The 21,479-nt window shown below is 32.1% G+C and overlaps 1 protein-coding gene across 1 annotated transcript in view; it reads left to right on the forward strand.

Moving 5' to 3' along the window:
- Positions 1-21,052, forward strand: part of LOC143044791 (TATA-binding protein-associated factor 172-like) — an 87,685-nt gene extending 66,633 nt beyond the window's left edge. The window contains exons 27-40 of the mRNA XM_076216956.1: positions 4,271-4,423; positions 5,095-5,232; positions 6,154-6,305; positions 6,830-6,907; positions 7,375-7,438; positions 8,310-8,517; positions 8,978-9,108; positions 9,731-9,853; positions 10,205-10,353; positions 12,562-12,717; positions 13,896-13,973; positions 15,733-15,862; positions 16,910-17,001; positions 17,657-21,052. Coding sequence (XP_076073071.1) covers positions 4,271-4,423; positions 5,095-5,232; positions 6,154-6,305; positions 6,830-6,907; positions 7,375-7,438; positions 8,310-8,517; positions 8,978-9,108; positions 9,731-9,853; positions 10,205-10,353; positions 12,562-12,717; positions 13,896-13,973; positions 15,733-15,862; positions 16,910-17,001; positions 17,657-17,924 — 1,920 coding nt within the window. The 3' untranslated portion in view covers positions 17,925-21,052. The remainder of the gene's footprint in view (positions 1-4,270; positions 4,424-5,094; positions 5,233-6,153; positions 6,306-6,829; positions 6,908-7,374; positions 7,439-8,309; positions 8,518-8,977; positions 9,109-9,730; positions 9,854-10,204; positions 10,354-12,561; positions 12,718-13,895; positions 13,974-15,732; positions 15,863-16,909; positions 17,002-17,656) is intronic.
- The last annotated feature ends 427 nt before the right edge of the window (positions 21,053-21,479 follow it).

A 21,479-nucleotide genomic window follows, 5' to 3' on the forward strand; every position in this document is an offset into this window, starting at 1 on the left:
GAAGTATACAAAAGTATTTCTTCCAGTCTTCAATGTTAGAATGCAGCTCATCCTCCCATTTTGAAAATTTTACAACTGGAGGATATGTACATTTTACAATAAGATTATTATATATGAATTTGATATTTTTACTGCTAGTAATTTTCTCCAAAAAATTTTCCTGCGGAGTAAAATTTTCTAAGTCAGTATCAGTGTTTTTCCTAATACACTGTTTTACCTCCATAGGGATATTTGATATTAAACTGTAATAGTGCATATAATTATTTGTCTGAACTTTTTGTTTAATCTGATCAAATGTGAAAAAATCTCTTCTTTGATGGTCAAAAATGTGACAGAGGTTTTGCACACCGGCAACTCCCCATCTGTTATATAATGGGAAATCTTCTGTTTTCACAAAATTCAAGATATCCATCGAGAGACACTCCTTGACATCAGTTTTAACATGTGGTTTAGATGAGTGTAAAGCTTGAAAAACATCTTTCCAAAAAGGATTGCTGAGTTGATTTCCAATCTCTAAAAATTTGAAGTTTTGTAAAGAAAAAGATCTTGCACCCCCAAATTTTTTCAATATCAACTTAAGAATATTTTGCCAGTCCCCATTCAAATTTGAAAAAAATCGCCTCACCCAACCGACTTTAAGATAAAAGTTGAAAGATTGTAAATGAACCATTTTCAAACCTCCCTCCTTTTTATCTGCAATCAGTGTATCACGTTTGATTTTTTCTGTTTTTCCATCCCATATAAAATTAAAGAATAATCTGTTGATTTCATTCAACATGGATTGACATATATTAGGTAAAGATGTAAGCAAATGAATCAATTTCGGAAGTGCAAGAGTCTTAATAACAGTAACCTTGCCAAGTCGTGTTAGCTTCCTATGCTGCCAACTTTTCAATAATTTTGAAATATCAATGATTTTTGCTCTGAAATTCAAACTGGGCATACACTCTAGATCCAAAGAGAAATTTAATCCTAAAACCTTAAAGTTTGAACAGGACCAGCTTAGATTTGTTTCAGGACATAAAACCAAGTCAGAATATCTCTTACTTCCAATCCAAACAACTTTTGTTTTAGTTGTATTTATCTTTAATCCTGAGACTTTGTGAAATTTTTCAAAACAAGAAAGGGTCTCTTTTAATGAATCTTCACTTCCATCCAGTGTAAGAAACGTATCATCTGCATACTGACTAATGAGTGGCAGATTCCCATTTATATTCACCCCTTTTATTTTTGGATTCCCTTTTAGCTGTATGGCAAGTAATTCCACCCCAATAATAAACAAATAGGGAGATAACGGGTCCCCCTGGCGACAGCCTCTTTCAAGGTTGAAAAATTGGGACATATTACCATTATTAATGACACAGCTCTTTGCATCTGCATAAAGCACATCAAACCATTTACAAAAAGAAGGACCAAAATTAAAACTAATCAAAGCCTGCTTTAAAAAATCCCATTCTATAGAATCAAAGGCTTTTTCGAAATCTACTAGTAATAACAATCCTTCTATATCATTTTTTTCTAGATAGTGCATTAAATCATATAGAAGTCTAGTGTTCTCTCCTATGAATCTCCCTTTCATAAAGCCCTTTTGTGTGTCACTAATAATGGCGAACAGTACCTTTTTAGCTCTACCAGCAAGAACTGCAGATGCAATTTTCATATCTGTGTTCATTAAGCTGATCGGTCGCCAGTTACCCATGTACCTCCTATCTTTCCCTTCCTTAGGAATACAAGTAATAATACTTTGGTATTGAAAATCTGAAAAATGGCCCAACTCATATCCAAATTGCAGAGATCTAAAGACAAATGGACCAATATCTTTCCAAAAAAATTTGAAAAAATCCACTGTAAATCCATCAGATCCTGGAGACTTTCCATTTTGCATCTGTTTTAAAGCTTCCCCACATTCCCTAAAAGATAAGTTTCCCTCACAAAGAAGTTTTTGTTCTGCACTGAGTTTTATGTCATGTTTAAAAAATTGATTGTCATCATTACTGAATGACTTAGATGTGTAAAGTGTCCTATAAAACTGCTCCTGTTCAAACAATATTTTAGATTGATCAGAAATTTGATTACCTTGGTCATCAATGAGTTCAGTCATGGTTTTATTTAAGAAGGCTTTCTTTTCTAACTTACAAAAATAGTTAGTGCATTTTTCTCCATTCTCATGCCAATTTACACGAGAACGGAGAATAAGGCCCTCAACTAATGTCTGTCGTCGCTTCTCTAATTCACACTTTTTCTGATTGAGTGACGTCACATTAATTTCACTAGGGTTTAAATTTACACTGTTTTCTAAAGACTGGATTTCTAACTCCAGTCCCTTGAAAACATCTTTTTCTTCCCTTGATTTTTTAATACAGTAGGAGATAGTAAGACTACGAATCTTCATTTTTAGAACCTCTAAAAATAGCTGATCACTGCAAGATAACTGAACATGAAGAAAATCTTCGGAATCACCCCCAGAGAAATACTCAGAAACAGTGTCTCTGATGCAGTTTATAACTAAATCTCCATATGCAGGTTCTCTTAAAAGCTGAGAATTAAATTTCCAGTATCCTTTGCCCCGCTTAGCTAAGGATGCTGTAAAAGTAAATATAATGGCAGAGTGATCTGTCCTGTATCCAGGAATAATTTTTGTTGATTCCATCAATGTAAAAAGGTCCTCAGATACAAGATAATAATCAAGACGGCTCTGTTTAATGGGAGATTTCTGACGCCATGTAAATTTTCTATCACTAGGATAACAAGTCCTCCAAGGGTCTAACAGCAAAAGTGTGTCCTTAATTTCATCAATCTTTCTCCTGGAGTTGGGGTTTCTGTCATGTATTACATTATAAGTATCTTCATTCTTATCCTGCACTACATTCCAGTCACCCAAGAAGATGAAACTTGTATTCGAAAATCTCATAGTTTTCTGTAGGATATCACAGAAAAAATCTGGTTTATCTGTGTTATAACCATATAAACATACCAAGGTTAACCTTTGATCGTATAGAGTCACGTCTAATATGATGTATCGTCCATGTTGGTCTATAAGAGATTCATGAACTTCGTAATCATAACCCGTTCTGAACATGACACAAACCCCAGCACTTCTACTATCACCATGACTGAAGTAACACTGATGACCCCATTCATCCCCCCATAAAGTTTCAATATCTCTTGTACTGTGTGTCTCTTGAAAACACACAATCGAACTATTTTTTGATTTCGCCCAGTTGAAGACATCAGATCTTTTCTTAGCACTAGAGAAAAGACCCCTAACATTCATTGACAAAATTTTTATATGATTATCCATTATGTTATATTGACTTGAGATACAATATTTTTGTCTATACACAAGAGCAAGCAAAACAATGTAATACAATGAAATAAACTTAAATAAACTACATTTGCACAATCATTTACACAATCATTCTCTCTCACATTTATACTGTTAAGATAACCCACATCCATATAGATGTTCTCTTTGATGTGTTGCAGATTTCATGGCATTAAATACTACAATTCTGAAATGCATGTTATTTTCACTAACAAAAATGACCTTCTATTTTAATTGATTCAAAAAAAAAAAAACAGAAATTCTTATATACACAATGTACAAGAGATAAACAAAAAGCTTAATTTAAAGTAAATATGTTGAAACAAGGAATTGAATGCTTGTCAAAAGATAATAATTAAAAGGTCATTATTAATCATAAATTTCACATTGAAAAAACATTAAAATGAAAATTTTAAGTCTAAACCCCCCCCCCCCCCCCCCTCAAAAAAAAAAAAAAAAAAAAAAAAAAAAACCCAAAAAAAAATGCACCAAAAAAAACAAAAAAAAAAAACAATGATAAGATAAAATAAATAATGATAATATTAATCATTAAAATAATGAAAAATTGGGTGCATAGTTCCCATAAATACTAGTATGTTTTGAGTGTAAGTAAGATATCATATATTAAAACAATTAAATTTCAGTTGAAATGTATCTGTCATAGTCAAATATGTTCCTCAATTAGTTAACAGCTATTTCAATCGCTTAGCAATGTCATCAAAAATATCAAATTTCAAACGTCTACCTGCTTCAGTTTTCCCATATACAGCACAATTAAAATACCAAGCACTATCAAGTTGATCACTATCACGAAGTCTAGTAATCAGTTCCATGTTGGATTTTGTAACATCATCGACAAGTCTAAAAGTGCATTGTTTAGGCATGTTTTTCTTTTCTCTAAAGGCATTAAGTGTTGGTTTTTATTTTCTTTATTTCTTTTTTAAGGCAGGTGTACCAGACCCACCTGAAATGGAGGCTAGGCTAACAGCAGAGAAAGAAAAACAACGTCTATTTTTGGAACAGTTGATGGATAGCTCAAAGTTAGAGAGTTACAAAGTGTCAATACCAGTAGATGCAGAACTCAGAAAATATCAACAGGTACAGATAGGGATTCTGATTAGTATGGGTCTGAGGACCCAGACCTATCTTTGTGGACTTTTTTCATTTATGAATTAGGATAGTAAAGGACTTTTTTAAGTTGAACCTTTTAATTACAAATACAAATAGTACTAGACCTTTCATTTTTCAAAGCAGATTTTAACACTTGACAAAGTATTAAAAGTTTAATATTTTGATAGTTAAGTTTTTGCTGTTAATATTGAATGGACATCTTGATGCTGAAATGTACTGATGAACTGAAATATTTTTGATATTGTAAATGATGTTAAATGTATCTTCACTACAACAGTTTTGTATATATATATATATATATATATATATATATAAAGTATAATGATTATGCTGACTGCATTTTTTTCTCACATCATTGAAAAAACATCCTTTTGCAAGCACAGGTTTATTGTGACTGATTTCTCAGTTTAATTGAATACTCCCAGTAAAATAATTCTTATGATTTTGTGCACCCAATTAATATAAAAAAGAAGATGTGGTATGATTGCCAATGAGACAACTATCCACAAAAGACCAAAATGACACAGACATTAATAACTATAGGTCACTGTACGGTCTTCAACAATGAACAAAGCCCATACCGCATAGTCAGTTTACTCACTTGCTTTTTCTTAACTTTTTTTTCAATTTCACAACAGGATGGTGTTAACTGGTTAGCGTTTCTAAACAAGTATTGTTTACATGGTATACTGTGTGATGATATGGGATTAGGGAAGACGCTGCAGTCCATCTGTATCCTAGCTAGTGACCATTTTCTGAGAGACCAAAAATACCAGGTATGTTTAAAGAAGTGACATGTTTTGTTGGACATTTTCTGATTGATTTATTTTAAGGGGAGATTAAATGATTTTAATTTATCCTTTCTGCTTCATACTATGACATTATGGCTTTGATAACCATTGATAATGGGAAAAAAATACTAAGGGATGAAAATGAAAAGAAATATATGAATGATACTGAGGGGAAATTATTCACTTACTAAAATATGTGTACAAATAAGTGAGATGTGGTATGATTGTCAATGTGACAAGTATCCCTCGGTGTCCAAGTGACGGATTTATGTTATAAACATAATAAAAGACCACTACTAGGTACAGACTTCGACAATAAGGAATCTGGACCATATAGTCAGCTAAAAAAGTCTCAAAATGACAAAATGTGAAACATTCAAACCAATAATCTATGGCATCATTCTTCAGTGGCAGTTCAAATATGGGACCATCATCTCAATATGACAACTTTACTTATCCTACCTAATATATGGTTTATTTAGTTTTGCCCTGAATCTGCATCAAATATTAGCCACAAGAATTTTAACAATCTGAAATCATTCAGTTATTTATGCCACACCTACGATATGCCCCACCTACGATAGTAGAGGGGCATTATGTTTTCTGGTCTGTGCGTCCGGTTGTTCGTTCGTCCTTCCGTCTGTCCTTCCGTCCGTTCGTCCCGCTTCAGGTTAAAGTTTTTGGTCAAGGTAGTTTTTGATGAAGTTGAAGTCCAATCAACTTGAAACTTAGTATACATGCTCCCTGTGATATGATCTTTCTAATTTAAATGTCAAATTAGAGTTTTTACCCCAATTTACGGTCCACTAAACACAGAAAATGATAGTGCGAGTGGGGCATCCATGTACTATGGACACATTCTTGTTTAAATTTAATTTTAACAAATATAATAAATTTGTATATCAGACAACCAAAGGTCCTGACTGTGTGCCAATGCCATCTATTGTTGTGTGTCCACCCACACTGATTGGTCACTGGGTATATGAAGTAAATAAGTTTGTGGATGTGAAATATCTGAATCCTCTGATGTATGCTGGACCCCCAGGGGAGAGAACTAGGTATGTAATAGTGTTATTGATATTACCTGTATTTTATTACTGCAAATTAAGAAACTATTGTTAGGTTTTAAGTAAGGTGAACAATTAAACTGGGTAATGCAATAAGGGCTATTCCAGAAAAAATTGTATGGGGGGGGTTGGAAGGCACATTATATTAATAATACATGGGTGATGGGTATCAGAGCAACTTTTCAGACTATAATGCACTATAATTCTCAATTACAATTGTCTTGGTGGTGGGTGATGACAAAAACTGCCTTCCAACCCCCCATACATTTTTTTCTGGAATAGCCCTAATAAAACTCTAATTAATCATATACATATATCTGTATGCAGTTTGTCTTGGAATCACAATATCATATTTTCATTATTGTCCACTCCTCAAAATGGAAATAATAAATGCATGCAATTTTATAAAAACAACAACAGACTTTTTTTGTTTATTCTGGTTTCATAGTTTTGCGTTCAAAACACAAGAAACACTGACAAATACAAAAAAAATAATTTTACTTCTTTTTTTCTAGATTACAAAAGAAAGTAAAGAAGCACAACTTGATAGTTGCATCATATGATGTTGTGAGAAATGACATTGATTTCTTTGGGTTAGTATTTTGTATATGAGGTTCCACTTAAAATACTGATATTCTTGATATATTTTTATGCCCTAGCTGTAGTGGAAGGGGGGCATTAAGTTTTACCCTTTCTTTATGTACGTCCTTTGGTGACTCATACTTTTTATTATATTTTATAAAAAGCATGATAAAAACTTCATTTTGATAAATTATTAAAAATATTCGATAGATTTTAATTAATCCTTAAGTCTTTGCATCCATGGAATTTTTAGCACAGATACTTTTAAACATAAGTGTAGCTACCTATTATTACAATATGGTTGAATTTGCTTTAAAATTCTTTCCAAAGTAAGCATGACTCACAGAAATCACGCTTTATAAAAATGGCTGAACTTATATCAAATACAAACTTACACAGATAGTTTTAACTCAGCTTTAAATCAAAGTGTGCATTTAAAAAACAGTTTAGTTTGATTAACACATGTTTGTAATTTTAGGTCCATAAATTGGAATTATTGTGTACTTGATGAGGGACATGTTATTAAAAATGGTAAAACAAAGGTATGTTTTTCCTTATAATTAAACTCAGAGAAGAGGTACAATTTACAAAACATGTAGAAGTTGACACGATAATACGAAAATTTGATAATGGAGTAACATTACTATGAATAGTATAATAAAGATTTGATAGCATATTGCAAATTAAAGCATTTAGTAAGATGAATGTAGTGACTGTAAGCTGAAATATACCTATCCTACACTTTTGCTGAAATCTTTTACATTTTTGTAATTACATCCTGAAGACTGTTGTTTAAATTCTTAGTGTATATTTATCTGGTTTAATTCGTTTCACCTATGGCTAAAAACTTGTTTGTTCATCATCTTTAGACACTGGACTTTGCATAAAATTACTGAATTTTAACAATTTTATTGTCAACATGAAAATAAACTCATCATAGATACCAGGACTAACTTAGTATATACGCCAGACGCGCGTTTCGTCTACAAAAGACTCATCAGTGACGCTCAAATCCAAAAAAGTTAAAAAGGCCAAATAAAGTACGAAGTTGAAGAGCATTGAGGACCAAAATTCCTAAAAGTTTTGCCAAATACAGCTAAGTTAATCTATGCCTGAGGTAGAAAAGCCTTAGTATTTCATAAAATTCAAAAATTTGTAAACAGTAAATTTATAAATATAACCATATCAATGACAATTCATGTTAGCACAAAAAGGATCAAGTAGGATCATTTGACATAATCCAGTTGAATTGTAAATGAAAACTAAAAGGGACATGTAGACAATTAGACACTCTAGTAACTTAAATACCATAGCTAAAACAGTTGATCAAACAAATGTCTAAACCTAAATTCTATATACTAACTCCAGTCTGAGGTACCTTAGCTTACCAGAGTTCTTTTTATTATGTTTCAGTTATCAAAAGCTGTAAAACAGCTGAACTGTAACCACAGACTGATATTGTCAGGGACCCCTATCCAGAACAATGTATTAGACCTGTGGTCCCTGTTTGATTTCCTAATGCCAGGATTCCTGGGTACAGAGAAACAGTTCCAGGCCAGATATGGCAAGCCCATTCTACAAAGTAGGGATGCCAAGAGCACGTCTAAGGAACAGGAAGCAGGTAGATAGATAAATGTTTCATTGAATTTCACTATGACCTTTCATACTCAAGGCGAACATGAGACCACAGAGGTGGTATTTGCCTTTAGGCAATGTTTTATTACTGTTCATCATTTGTACATCATTTCTGAAAGCAAAGACCAAAATTTTTGTAATTAGGGTCAAATTATTGCATAAGAATACAATTGCTTTAAAAACAACAAACCGACACAATCAGTGAATAGATACATGTTTTTTCATCAAACATTTGAAAATCGTCAGAAATTAGTGTTCAGTAATAAAGTTCAGGCAATGAAAATCCTATGGATGAATTGTATTTTATATATAATATGATTTCAAGTGTTTCTTAATTAATCTTCAAATAAGATTGAAATCTCATTTTCTAAAAAATAGACAATAAAACTCATACATATATATATATATACATATATTACAATACTGTTTAAATCTTGCTTTAACAGGAGCATTAGCTATGGAATCTCTACACAGACAGGTCTTACCATTCATCTTAAGAAGATTAAAGGAAGATGTATTACAAGACTTACCCCCTAAAATCATACAGGACTATTACTGTGATCTCAGTCCATTACAGGTAAGTCATCTATTACTGTGATCTCATGCCATTACAGGTAAGTCAAATATTACTGTGATCTAAGTCCATTACAGGTAAGTCATCTATTACTGTGATCTCAGTCCATTACAGGTAAGTCATCTATTACTGTGATCTCAGTCCATTACAAGTAAATCAATTATTACTGTGATCTAAGTCCATTACAGGTAAGTCCATGGTTTTATAAGTAATACATTTCTATGTTTTGGTATGACATGTATTAGCTACCTTGTGATATGCCATACTTAGTGAAATGTCTCCCTTACTTTGATGTTCTACTTCCTGTTTGAAGAAAAACTATATTTATAAAAGGTCATGCACAAATATATGATTTTTATGCCCCCTGCCGTAGTGGAGGGGGCATTAAGTTTTACCCTTGTCTGTCCGTCCTTTTGTCATATGTTTATTCAGCAAGATCACTATGTCTTGTGTTTCTTCTTCAAAATGGTACCAGCTGTGTTCAATTTTTTTCTTTCATCCAAATGACTTCATTTAATGGTTTTAGTTTTGCAGCATTCATGGTTGGATGTAATATTCCTTTATTTCATTTTCTAGAGGTTTTAATTATCTCTAACAATTGCAATAAATAAACCTTATTTTGCAGGTTCAATTGTATGAAGATTTTGCCAAGTCTAGGGCTAAGCAAGGTTTGGATGATGCTGTCACTCAATTAGGAGGAGAGGAAGATTCACAGAAACAGAGTCCATCAATTGGTCATGTGTTCCAGGTAAAATATTCAATAAGTCATGTTTTTTAAACAAAAATATCAAAATTTACATGCTAAAAGCAAAATATGTTTGAAAATTATTAGAAATTTTTTGGGGAGCTTGTAAAGGATACATATGTTCTCAAAGAAATGCTATGAAACTTATATACAACACTTATTACCATAAAACTCAAATCAATTTCCAATTTGGATGTTGCCTATTTTATCATTCTCCATTTATCAATGTTTATGCTCTTTATAAATTGAAAAAATTGCAAGCAGGGGTATCATCTGTGTCCCATGGACACATATTACATTCCTTCCATCAAAGATTTATGCATATATTAAATTTTGAATGATTTATTGTTGCAGGCATTACAATACCTGAAGAAAGTCTGTAATCATCCGTCTCTGGTACTGACACCAAACCATCCTAAATATAAAGAGATTACTGTCCAGCTCAAACAACAGAATTCCAATTTACGAGATCTCCAACATACTCCTAAACTAATGGCTCTCAAGTATGTATAAAAGATAGTGTGAATATTCTCCATCTACAAGATCTCCAACATACTCATAAACTTATGGCTCTCAAGTATGTAAATAAGAGATTGTGAATATTCTCACTTCTGTAAATTAGATAATTTAAACTCTTGTCCTTTCTTCATGATTTAGTGACTGAATTTAGATTGGTGCCACCTTGAATATGTGATTTCATGCTTGTATTTATTTGTGTGCCGTCTAAGTCCTATGAAAAGAGTTTCAATGAATAATTTACATTTTTTTTGTTTTCGCATATCATCAGCTTTACTTAAAATACATGTAGTAAAAGGGGCCTTAGTGGACCAATCAGCTTTGATATTCATCTCATTATAGATTATAGACATACTGTCACATAGAAAAACCACCAATAACAGTGGTGTGACCATACATACATGATCACAGTGGTGTGACCATACATACATGATCACAGCGGTGTGACCATACATACATGATCACAGGGGTGTAACCATACATGTGACCATGTCTGTGCTATTGTCAAGTTTTTGTCTCTTTGGCACATTCCCCATTTCCATTTTTAATTTTATACATGGTCCAAATAATGTATGTGGCCAACGGAAGGCCTTTTTTCAGAAGAAAACTAATGACAACACTGGAGTAACATCCCATGGTCTAAACTTTTCCATATTTAACCGGATTTTTGTGACAAAAATGTCGGTTATTGATTTGGGGATGTACGGCGGGTGGCTGGTCGGGCGGCCGGTCAGGCGGGCGGGCGGGCGGGCGGGCGGCAATCAAATGTTGTTCATGCATTAACTCATGAACCGTTCAACCAAAGCTTTTAAAATTTTAATATGTTGTTACTGACAACTAAATGAAGGTCAAGTTCAATAATGGCGATTTTGACTTTTACCGTTCAGGAGTTATGGTCCTTGAAAGATTGAAAAATGGAGTTTCCAGTCGTGTCCGTGCATTTACTCATGAACTGTTCTACCAAAGCTTCCCAAATTTTAATATGTTGTTACTGATGACAAAATAGAGGTCAAGTTGAATAATGACGATTTTGACTTTTACCCTTCAGGAGTTATGGTTCTTGAAAGATTGAAAAATGGAGTTTCCAGTCGTGTCCGTGCATTTACACATGAACTGTTCTACCAAAGCTTCCCAAATTTTAATATGTTGTTACTGATGACAAAGTGGAGGTCAAGTTCAATAATGACGATTTTGACTTTTACCGTTCAGGAGTTATAGTTCTTGAAAGATTGAAAAATGGAGTTTCCAGTCGTGTCTGTGCATTTACTCATGAACTGTTCTACCAAAGCTTCCCAAATTTTAATATGTTGTTACTGATGACAAAGTGGAGGTCAAGTTCAATAATGACGATTTTGACTTTTACCGTTCAGGAGTTATGGTTCTTGAAAGATTGTGAAATGGTGTTTCCATTCACGTTGTTTCATTTACTCATGAACCATTCAATCTAAGCTTTTCAAATTTTAATATGTTGATGACAAAATGGAGGTCAAATTTGATATTGACGATTTTCACTTTCACCATTCTTCAGTAATGGTTCTTGTGATATTGGCAGGACACAAATAAATATAAATAAATCCGGTTTGCTGTCGTTGTGACAGCCTCTTGTCTAGAATTCTTAATAGACTCTTAATCTAAATAATTCTCTGTTCAATTTAAAGAAACAAAAGCTATTATACAGGAAGGCACAAACAAAAATATGAAAAAAATGTTCTTTTATTCACAACACTTTCAGGATTAATTAGGTATAACTAATAACATCAGAATATGAAAAAAGTGTCCAATTACGGAAGTGACAGGTTTATAAAGATTTTCTGCCAAAGATTGTTATAGACATTTTTGGGGATATGAAATTTTTGTCAGATGTCCAAGTTGTAGGATTACTCAAGTGTCAAATTAAGAAAGTTGCACTGTATGAACAAAAATACAAGTTTTCGTTAATCCATTAAAATTGGTACCCACCAAAAAAAATGGATCCACAGTATCCAAGAAGGCTACCATACCAGTTTTTGTTCACAATTTTAACATTCTAAAGCACTTTACAAATGAAAAGCAAACAGCCTTAGAAAAACAGCAGAAAATTGTAAATGTTCATCAAACAAAATGTTATTACTTAGTTATAAGTGCACAGAAAAATGTTTCTCTTCTTTGTACAATTTATTTTCCTTTAGTTAATTGTTGTTATATTTCTATTACAGACAATTGTTAAATGATTGTGGTATAGGGGTATCCAGTTTTAGTGGTACCAGTGGTCAGGCAGCTATGAGTGAGGGTCCAGTTGTTGGTCAGCACAGGGTCTTGCTCTTCTGTCAGCTCAAAAGTATGCTGGAAATCGTAGAAAATGATCTGCTCAAGTAAGTTATACTGTAAATTCAGAAATTATTTTGCGATGTTTTTATGCCCCACCTACGATAGTAGAGGGGCATTATGTTTTCTGGTCAGTGGGTCCAAGTTTTTGGTCAAGGTAGTTTTTAATGAAGTTGAAGTCCAATCAACTTGAAACTTAGTAAACATGTTCCCTATGATATGATCTTTCTAATTTCAATGCCAAATTAGAGTTTTTACCCCATTTTAACGGTCCACTGAACATAGAAAATTATAGTGCGGATGTGGCATTCGTGTACTTGGGACACATTCTTGTTATTATTGCAACAATTTTTAACAATTGGTTCATCTTGTTTGCTTACTTTAAAAAATCTTCTCCTTTGAAATTGTTGAATCAATTTCAGCCAAACTTAGGGTGATTAAGTTTTAGAGTATCTAGTATAAAATTTATTTTTTATTTGCTGTTGAAGAAAATATCACAGATACAAAGAACATTTAAATGGATTTTTCAAGCCACTTATTAATATATTGAAAAGCAAAAATAATCATTGATGAAAGATTTAAGCAAACAAATACAGGTGAGTGATTCTGGCTCTTGAGAGCCTCTTGTTTATGTAGCGATTTCTTTGTCACAAATTATATAAAACATTAACTAAATTCTTTCAAAGATTGTTTTGTGAGTTTGCTTTACTGGGAGAAACCTTATTTATACTAATAGGATATCACACCCTGATTGATGGTGATGTTGTTTATAAAGCCCTTAAATGTATATACCACCCATGATAACTTTTTAATCCTATGAATAAACTAATTATTATTAAATTTAGAATAGAAGGAAGATCTTTGAATATTGTCTTCATTGGTACTAACTACTATTTTAATTTTGATATATATTAAAGCATAACTTAATATGTAGGGCTATAAAGCAACGGACACTTTTTGGTCCTACATCCTGTCGATACTTACACTTTGGCACATCATAAGATCTTGTTTTTCTAAGACTGGTTATGATGTCCATACACCAAATCTGTTGGATGTGTACTGATTGATACTTAAGTTTGGGAAAACATAATTTATTTATTAGTTTGAATTGACTTTGAAGTATCTTGTTTAGCAGTTTGGTCTATGTGTATAAAGCTTACAATATGATGAAGTCTGTAATATTGAGAAATTCTTTTAATTTTCATAAAATTGTTTTTGTTTTCAGAACTCACATGCCAAGTGTTACTTACCTCAGGTTAGATGGAAGTGTACCTGCCAATAACAGACATAATATTGTTAACAGGTATGTTAATGGTAACAGTGAATGATACTGGTATACATTGTTTTCCAACTCTGGATTCATTTAAGCCACAATTAAAAATATTTTGGTTTGCCCAAACCCTACCCAAAGGTTGAGACAGTGGGTAGGTAGGTAGGCATTTTCTTTTTTTTTCAAAAAGAGAAATTGATGTATCGGGTGTTTATTAGTCTTCATGCATCTGATTAAAAAAAACTTCTTCAAATCAGGACAATAAAAGAATTTGAGTAGGCAGCTTTTTTCTGGGTATGTAGCGTTTGGGCAAACAAACCAATTCTTTTTTATGGCCTTATTTATGTGAATTATGGAAAATAATTCTTTCCTTATTTAATATTTGATTTTGAGGATTGTTTGTAAATATATAGGCCTTAAGAAAGTGTGTACTTCTATATACATTTCGTGTTTACCTCTACTATTGAGATCCTCAAAAAAGTGATAAAATAGTAATTTATTGTACATTAAAAGTTGCGATTATCTCTACCCTTGAAATCCAATAAAAAGTGGTATCCATAAAGTAATATGAATCCATACTAAGTCTCAAGCCAAACATTTAAGGAAGCTGGCTTGTCATGTTTTGGATTTTTTGTCAGATTTTCGGAATCCTCTGGTTTTATCCATTTGAATGCCTTGAAAAAAATTGCCCGGTGACCCCCATTTTTCTTTTTATAAATCTTTTACATGTATTAATGATAAGCCATCTGTAAAAGTCTTATAAAATTTTAATTACTTTTTAACGGTTTTCGAGAACTTCAAATTGTCAATGATAAAGCTATGAAAAGTCAAGAGAGAATATTTTCCCGCCAAAATTTCATAGACTAATATCTCGAAAACAAGCACGGTGACCTATATATTTTTTTGGCTCTTTGGATTCCTTTATTAATCCCCTATCAATATAAACTAGTGTTTTAAAAAGGTAATTACTCTAAAACTGAGAAGCGAACTTCCTTAATTAACATTATAAGGAATAATTGAGATGATTGATTGGAAATTGGAAGTGACTGGTCAGGATTTGTATTCACTATTCAATAAATAAAGTGGTAAATGGAAATAGGGAATGTGTCAAAAAGACTATAAACCAACCAAAGCAGAAAATCTATTTTAAATACTAAAAAGTTCATCACGGGCAAGTGCCTATCATTTGATAACCATTTACACTAAATGGTACTTTAAATGACCATTGAATAACTGGGTTTCATCATAAATGATACCGCTCACTCTATAGGTTTGACTGTGAAACAATAAAAACCTAATGGGCAATTTTTTTTCTTAATATTTGGTTGAAAAACTGACAAAAATTTGTCACATAGAATTGAGAATGGACATGGGAAATATGTCAAACAGACAACAACACAACCAAACAGTTTGTATTAAAAAAAAACACAAGAAAAAGACAATATAATATGAACAGATATAGGAAGATGTGGTATGAGTGCCAATGAGACACCTCAACATCCAAGTCACAATTTATAAAAGTAAACTATTATAGGTCAAGGTACACAATCTCCAACATGGAGTTTATGCTCACACCAAACAGCAAGCTATAAAGGGGTGCAAAAATTACTAGTGTAAAACCATTCAAACAGAAAAATGGTCTAATCTATATAAAAAAGTTTGGATTTTAAAGGAATTTTTTTTTTTTAAAGGAAAGTTTTTATTATTTGAATTTAAATGAAAAAATTTGCAATCAAGGGATTACTTGATACCTTCATGAATGCCATTATTAATGTTTTTATTATTATTAAAGGTTCAACAATGATCCATCTATTGATATTTTATTATTGACTACTCACGTTGGAGGACTTGGATTAAATCTGACTGGCGCTGATACTGTCATCTTTGTGGAGCATGATTGGAATCCGATGAAAGATTTACAGGTACATTTTTGTATTTGATCAACCATTAGACCATTTTCATATTAAGTCAGTAATATGAAAAACGTCTATTGCTGGGAAATACTTCCTCTTGTGTAGTTGTCTGCATCAAAATTACTGTTAATCAGCAACTTCTTAAAAATAGCAGAACAAAATTCATTTATGATTATTTCTCAGATTCTACTAAAGTACAAGTTCTTTATCGGTATTTTTTTTTTATTTCTGTAATTATTGGATTTGCTTGATAGAATTTAATTTAACATGCTTTTGCACACACAAAAAAAAAACAGTTTATGAACAGTTGCTGTAATTTGAAAAACAAAATTTCTTTATTTTCCAATAGAAATTATATAAAGATTTAAATATTTTCTTACCATCTAGTGAAAGTTTTATTCCCATATACACCTGTACCCAGGGGGGTTTGAGGGGTTCGTCTTGAAAACAAGTAAGCACTGTTAAAGTCAACATTATAAAATTGAGAATGGCAATGGGGAATGTGTCAAAGAGACAACAACCCGACCATAGAACAGAATTCTGGTTGAATTGTAACTGTTAAAGTTGAGTATGATTGTATCCAAACCCCCCACCTCTCGGCCTGCCTTAGAGGTACCCAACTGTTTAACAAATAAGGAGATGTGGTATGATTGCCAATGAGACAAATATTCACCATACAAATGATATGGATCAGTAGCGGATCCAGAGTAGGGAGGGGGGTTCTGGGGGTTGGAAACCCCATTTTTCTTGATGATCAATGCATTTGAATGGAGACATATAGTTGGGACCCCCCTTTATCCTGGGTTGGGAACCCCCACCTTTAAAAAATGACTGGATCGGCCCCTGTGGATGTAGGCAAATAGAGCTCACTGTATGACCTTTAACAATGAGAAAAATTCATACTGTATAGTCAGCTGAAAAAGCTATAAAGCTTTAGCCACAGAGCACTGATATAAGAGTACTCACAGTATTGAAAGTTGGTTCAAAGCCTACAACAACTTATAAATAAGTCATATTCTTCGAAAATGAATTATTAATTTTTGTTGGTATTTATAGGCCATGGACAGAGCACACAGAATTGGTCAGAAGAAAGTTGTCAATGTGTATAGGCTGATTACAAGAGGAACACTTGAGGAAAAGATTATGGGGTGAGTATTAACTATTTCTTAGATTCGTGGACCCTCCTATGCTCAGTCAGGAGGTTACGAATGGTAACAGTGTCGAAAAAAACATGACAAAATGATGATTTATCAGGAAAACAGCACTTTTATTGCTGATCTTTATTTTGAGATTGGCAAGTGATCTTCTATGAATAAAAGTCTCACACATTACAGAAAGACCTAAGCCATTGAACATAAAATTTAACTCTGTACTTGGAGTATAACATTTTTGCTTGAAACACAAAATCCAGCATTTTAATTGGTTGAATTGATTCTAACTCTTGAGTAAGGTAATGTTACTTCTAATTTTCATAACCTCATGGTCTAGTATTTGCTTTATAAAAAACTTTTATTCTCAAATGCATCAAAAAACATTATTTTAACCAAGTTTGAAAGAGAGATAGGGAGGGTAACTCTGGTTCAGCCGACACAATGTTTTGTAGGGAAATAAGTGATACAAGTTGCTAGAAATTTCATCAGTTTTTTAATGTCATTTTTTTTTTAACTCCATAAACAACATATTCTTGTAAAATTTGAAGGGCAACTTAAAAAGTGTAACATTACCATAGTAACAAGATCTCATTTAGAATAATATTTTCAAAACTATGTATAAAGTATTTACGTTTTCATTATTATTTTGCAGTCTTCAAAAGTTCAAAATGACAATTGCTAACACAGTTATCAGCCAAGAAAATTCCAGCTTACAAAGCATGGGAACTGATCAGTTGTTAGACCTGTTTTCATTGGATGAGAAGAACAAAGGAGAAAAGATTGGAGGCTCATCACAGGGAGACAAATGGAATAAGAAGGAAAGCATGCAAACTGTTATTGAAAGTCTAGGGGAATTATGGGATGAATCACAATATGAAAAGGAATACAGTCTAGACAATTTTATGGAATCTCTGAAATGAAGCATTTATAGCTCACTATGCGGTATGGGCTTTGCTCATTGTTGAAGGCCGTACGGTGACCTATAGTTGTTAATGTCTGTATCATTTTGGTCTTTTGTGGATAGTTGTCTTATTGGCAATCATACCACATCTTCTTTTTTTATACATTGTATGTGGGTTTAGACTATTACAAAATACAAACATGAACACAAGTAATTAATAATTAGTCAGCAGTCCTGGCTTAAGGTGGTACCCAACACTTTCACTCAAATTAATTTGGCTCGTTTAATTTTCATAAAATGTTGTCAAAGTATTTACTTTGACCCCTTAACAAAAATATAAACATTTCAAAAATTTTGAACCAACAGTTTTGTCAGAAAAAATACACTGGTTATATAGCAATTTGACGAACACCAATTTTGATCATTGAGAAGTTTAATATTCGTTTTACAACACAACGTAATTAAAACGTTTAGCTGACTTTACAGAGTTATCTCCCTGTAGTGTTAGGTTCCACCTTAAACACTCACAAAGAGCTGGAAATTATTTTTGGACTTAAGATTATGTTTTGTTGATGTAGTGTTTTCTTTGTGATGAAATATTTGTCACTGGATGTTAAGCAAAACCAGCAATCAACTGTGTAATGTTTCCTCATTTCCGTTTTGAAACTTCTGAACTAAAACTTGTTCTTAATGATAGAAAAGGTCAACACTGCAGGGTTATTTAATTGCTCAGTTGTACACCATAGCTACACATTCCTTCCTTTTTATTTGTAATTCCACACACCATTGTCTCATCTTTTAATTTGTCGACAATAGATAGAAATTGCAAATTTGTTTAACTGCAGGCATGTTGGGGAATTCTATAAAACGATTACAATTTCTGGTTAAGTTGATATAGATATATTATGTTTTAGATATAATCTACAGAAAAATGTCAAAATATAAATATAACTATATGTTAATCCTGTCAAAACCATTTTAAGTATAGATTCTAAATTCCTATTTATAAAGCTTAGGACAGTGGACACTTGAGATATTCCCTGTTTGTCAATATGTGTAATTTTGATGTTGTTTTTTTTGTTCGTCCCAAATTATTAAACTGCCTTTTAATTTAAAGGGGCACTAGCTACGAGATATATAAAAAATCTAAAGTTTGATTTTTTTTGTTCAATCAATAATGAAAGTGAAATAGTGAAATAACAATTCGCTTTTTGCAGCCAAAAAGGTTCAATTTTGTCAAATTACGCTAAGAAACATTGATCATTAGGTTTTCACTTGCAAGTGAGTGAGTCGACGTCTTTAAATCCATATTCATGTGAACTTCAATTTAACCCCTAGCTAGAGATTGACAACGCATGCATTGTACGTGTACTGGTTATTTAAAGATAAAGAATGTCAACAATGAAAGTGAAACTACGGTAAATCATTTGATTACTAATTCGATGCACATTAAATCATTCTCATACGGTTAAAAGTAATGAGAAACATCTATTTTTATGCCCCACCTACGATAGTAGAGGGGCATTATGTTTTCTGGTCTGTGCGTCCGTTCGTTCGTTCGTCCGTCTGTCCCGCTTCAGGTTGAAGTTTTTGGTCGAGGTAGTTTTTGATGAAGTTGAAGTCCAATCGACTTCAAACTTGGTACACATGTTCCCTATGATATGATCTTTCTAATTTTAATGCCAAATTAGAGATTTTACCCCAATTTCACGGTCCACTGAACATAGAAAATGATAGTGCGAGTGGGGCATTCGTGTACTGAGGACACATTCTTGTTAATCTATAAAATAAATCAAACAGACCTATAAAAATCCAATTGCACGTGTTGGTTTAATCTATTCATATCTTTATTATGTTTACATCGCTTATATGGTCATCTGAGGTCAAATCGATAGTTAATTAGATGGCGTCTGGACTAAAATACACACGAAACAAACCTATATTTTATCTACCCCATGCTCTGTAAACTGTTTATTTTAGACTTTTGATAGTGTGGATAAATGTTTTACATTGTTATAAAACAAATATGAGAATTTGAGTCAAATCGGTGACCATGAATTTGACAGCTAGTGCCCCTTTAAATGAATAATATTTGTATTTTTAAAAATATCTACAAGGGATGTAAATCTTACTGCACTTGAATTATGAAAAAAGGAATGACAAGTAATCTTTTAGTGTAAATATCCTTCGAGGACAATACTTCACATGTTTTTTTCAGTATCGTAATATGAAAAAAGATTATATATGGTTTTCCTATTTAAATTAAGAAAAACAAGGATAAGAAATAAAAGCATGTGGAAGTGGAATCATTGTCAATTTTGTTTAAATAATTGTGAAATTATATTTGTATGGAACACACCTGATAGTGCTTGATAAAGGAATTTATTTTGATTTGTCTTGAAATCATGAATATTGATGTAATATTGACATTTTATTCATATTTATGTTTTTTTTTATGTTTATGTTTATGTAAAATGTATCAATATACAAATGTACACAATTTTTGTTACTAGTTCTATCTCTAATTCTTCCTCATTTTATTTTCTCATTTGTCCTAATAATTCCTTTCTTACAAAATATTAAGATTTTAAAAGACGCTAAAATGAAAACTACAAGCCTGATTCTTCTGTCAAATTTTTTGTTTATCTCAAGTTATTTATGAAAACATTCTCTGACAGTAGTCCTTTGAAATTCAACTATATCTTTTTATCCTTTCTTTAATGTTAATTAACAAGGAAAACTGCCCAAAAGACGGATGTCAAAAAAATCTTAGTATTAAAATAAACACAGTTTCATACTTAGGATAGTACAAATGATAATGAAGAACTGTCATAAAATTGCTTGGATTAGATTTTATCTTCATTTTCAAAGGAACAAAATGGTTATTGATTTGGGGATAAATGGTGGGCAAGTGGGTTACTGATGATAAGCTCTGTAGGACGGTATAAATATAGTTAGAAATTAACTGTTTATTATTAGACATTTTGAAGATAATTACAGAAAAGTTTTATAGCATTGTTAAACACATTGTATAAATGATAAATGACAATTTGATGTATTTTTCTTCTCTTTGGTGAATTGTGTGAAGAATTTTGTGGTAGGTTTGTTTGTATTTCTAATATTTTTTCTTTTTTGATGAAGTGAACTCCTATAAAAACTAAGCTTATATTGTCTATTTATAAACATATATTTAGAATTCTGATTATGGGCCGTATTTTCAAGTTGATCCTAATGAGGGTCCAAAATTAAACTTTGTTTGATTTCAACATAAATTGAATATATATAGGGTTCTTTGAAATGCTGAAAGTAAACCTGTATTTATTTTCATTATTAATTAGGTAATACCACATTGAGTTTCAAAGGGTCTTATATTATACTTTTGTTTTGATTTCATCAAAAATTTAATTTTTGAGGTTGTTTGATATTCTGATTCTAACAATGTACTTAAATTTTGGATATTGGACCATAATGGGTAAATGTCTGATTTCAAATTTTTCAGTTCTTGGACCACATTCATGTTGTGTCACAAACCTATGCTGTGTCAACTATTCTATCACAATCCAAATTCAGAGCT

Source organism: Mytilus galloprovincialis, chromosome 9, assembly GCF_965363235.1.
Source record: "Mytilus galloprovincialis chromosome 9, xbMytGall1.hap1.1, whole genome shotgun sequence".
Classification (NCBI taxonomy): domain Eukaryota; kingdom Metazoa; phylum Mollusca; class Bivalvia; order Mytilida; family Mytilidae; genus Mytilus; species Mytilus galloprovincialis.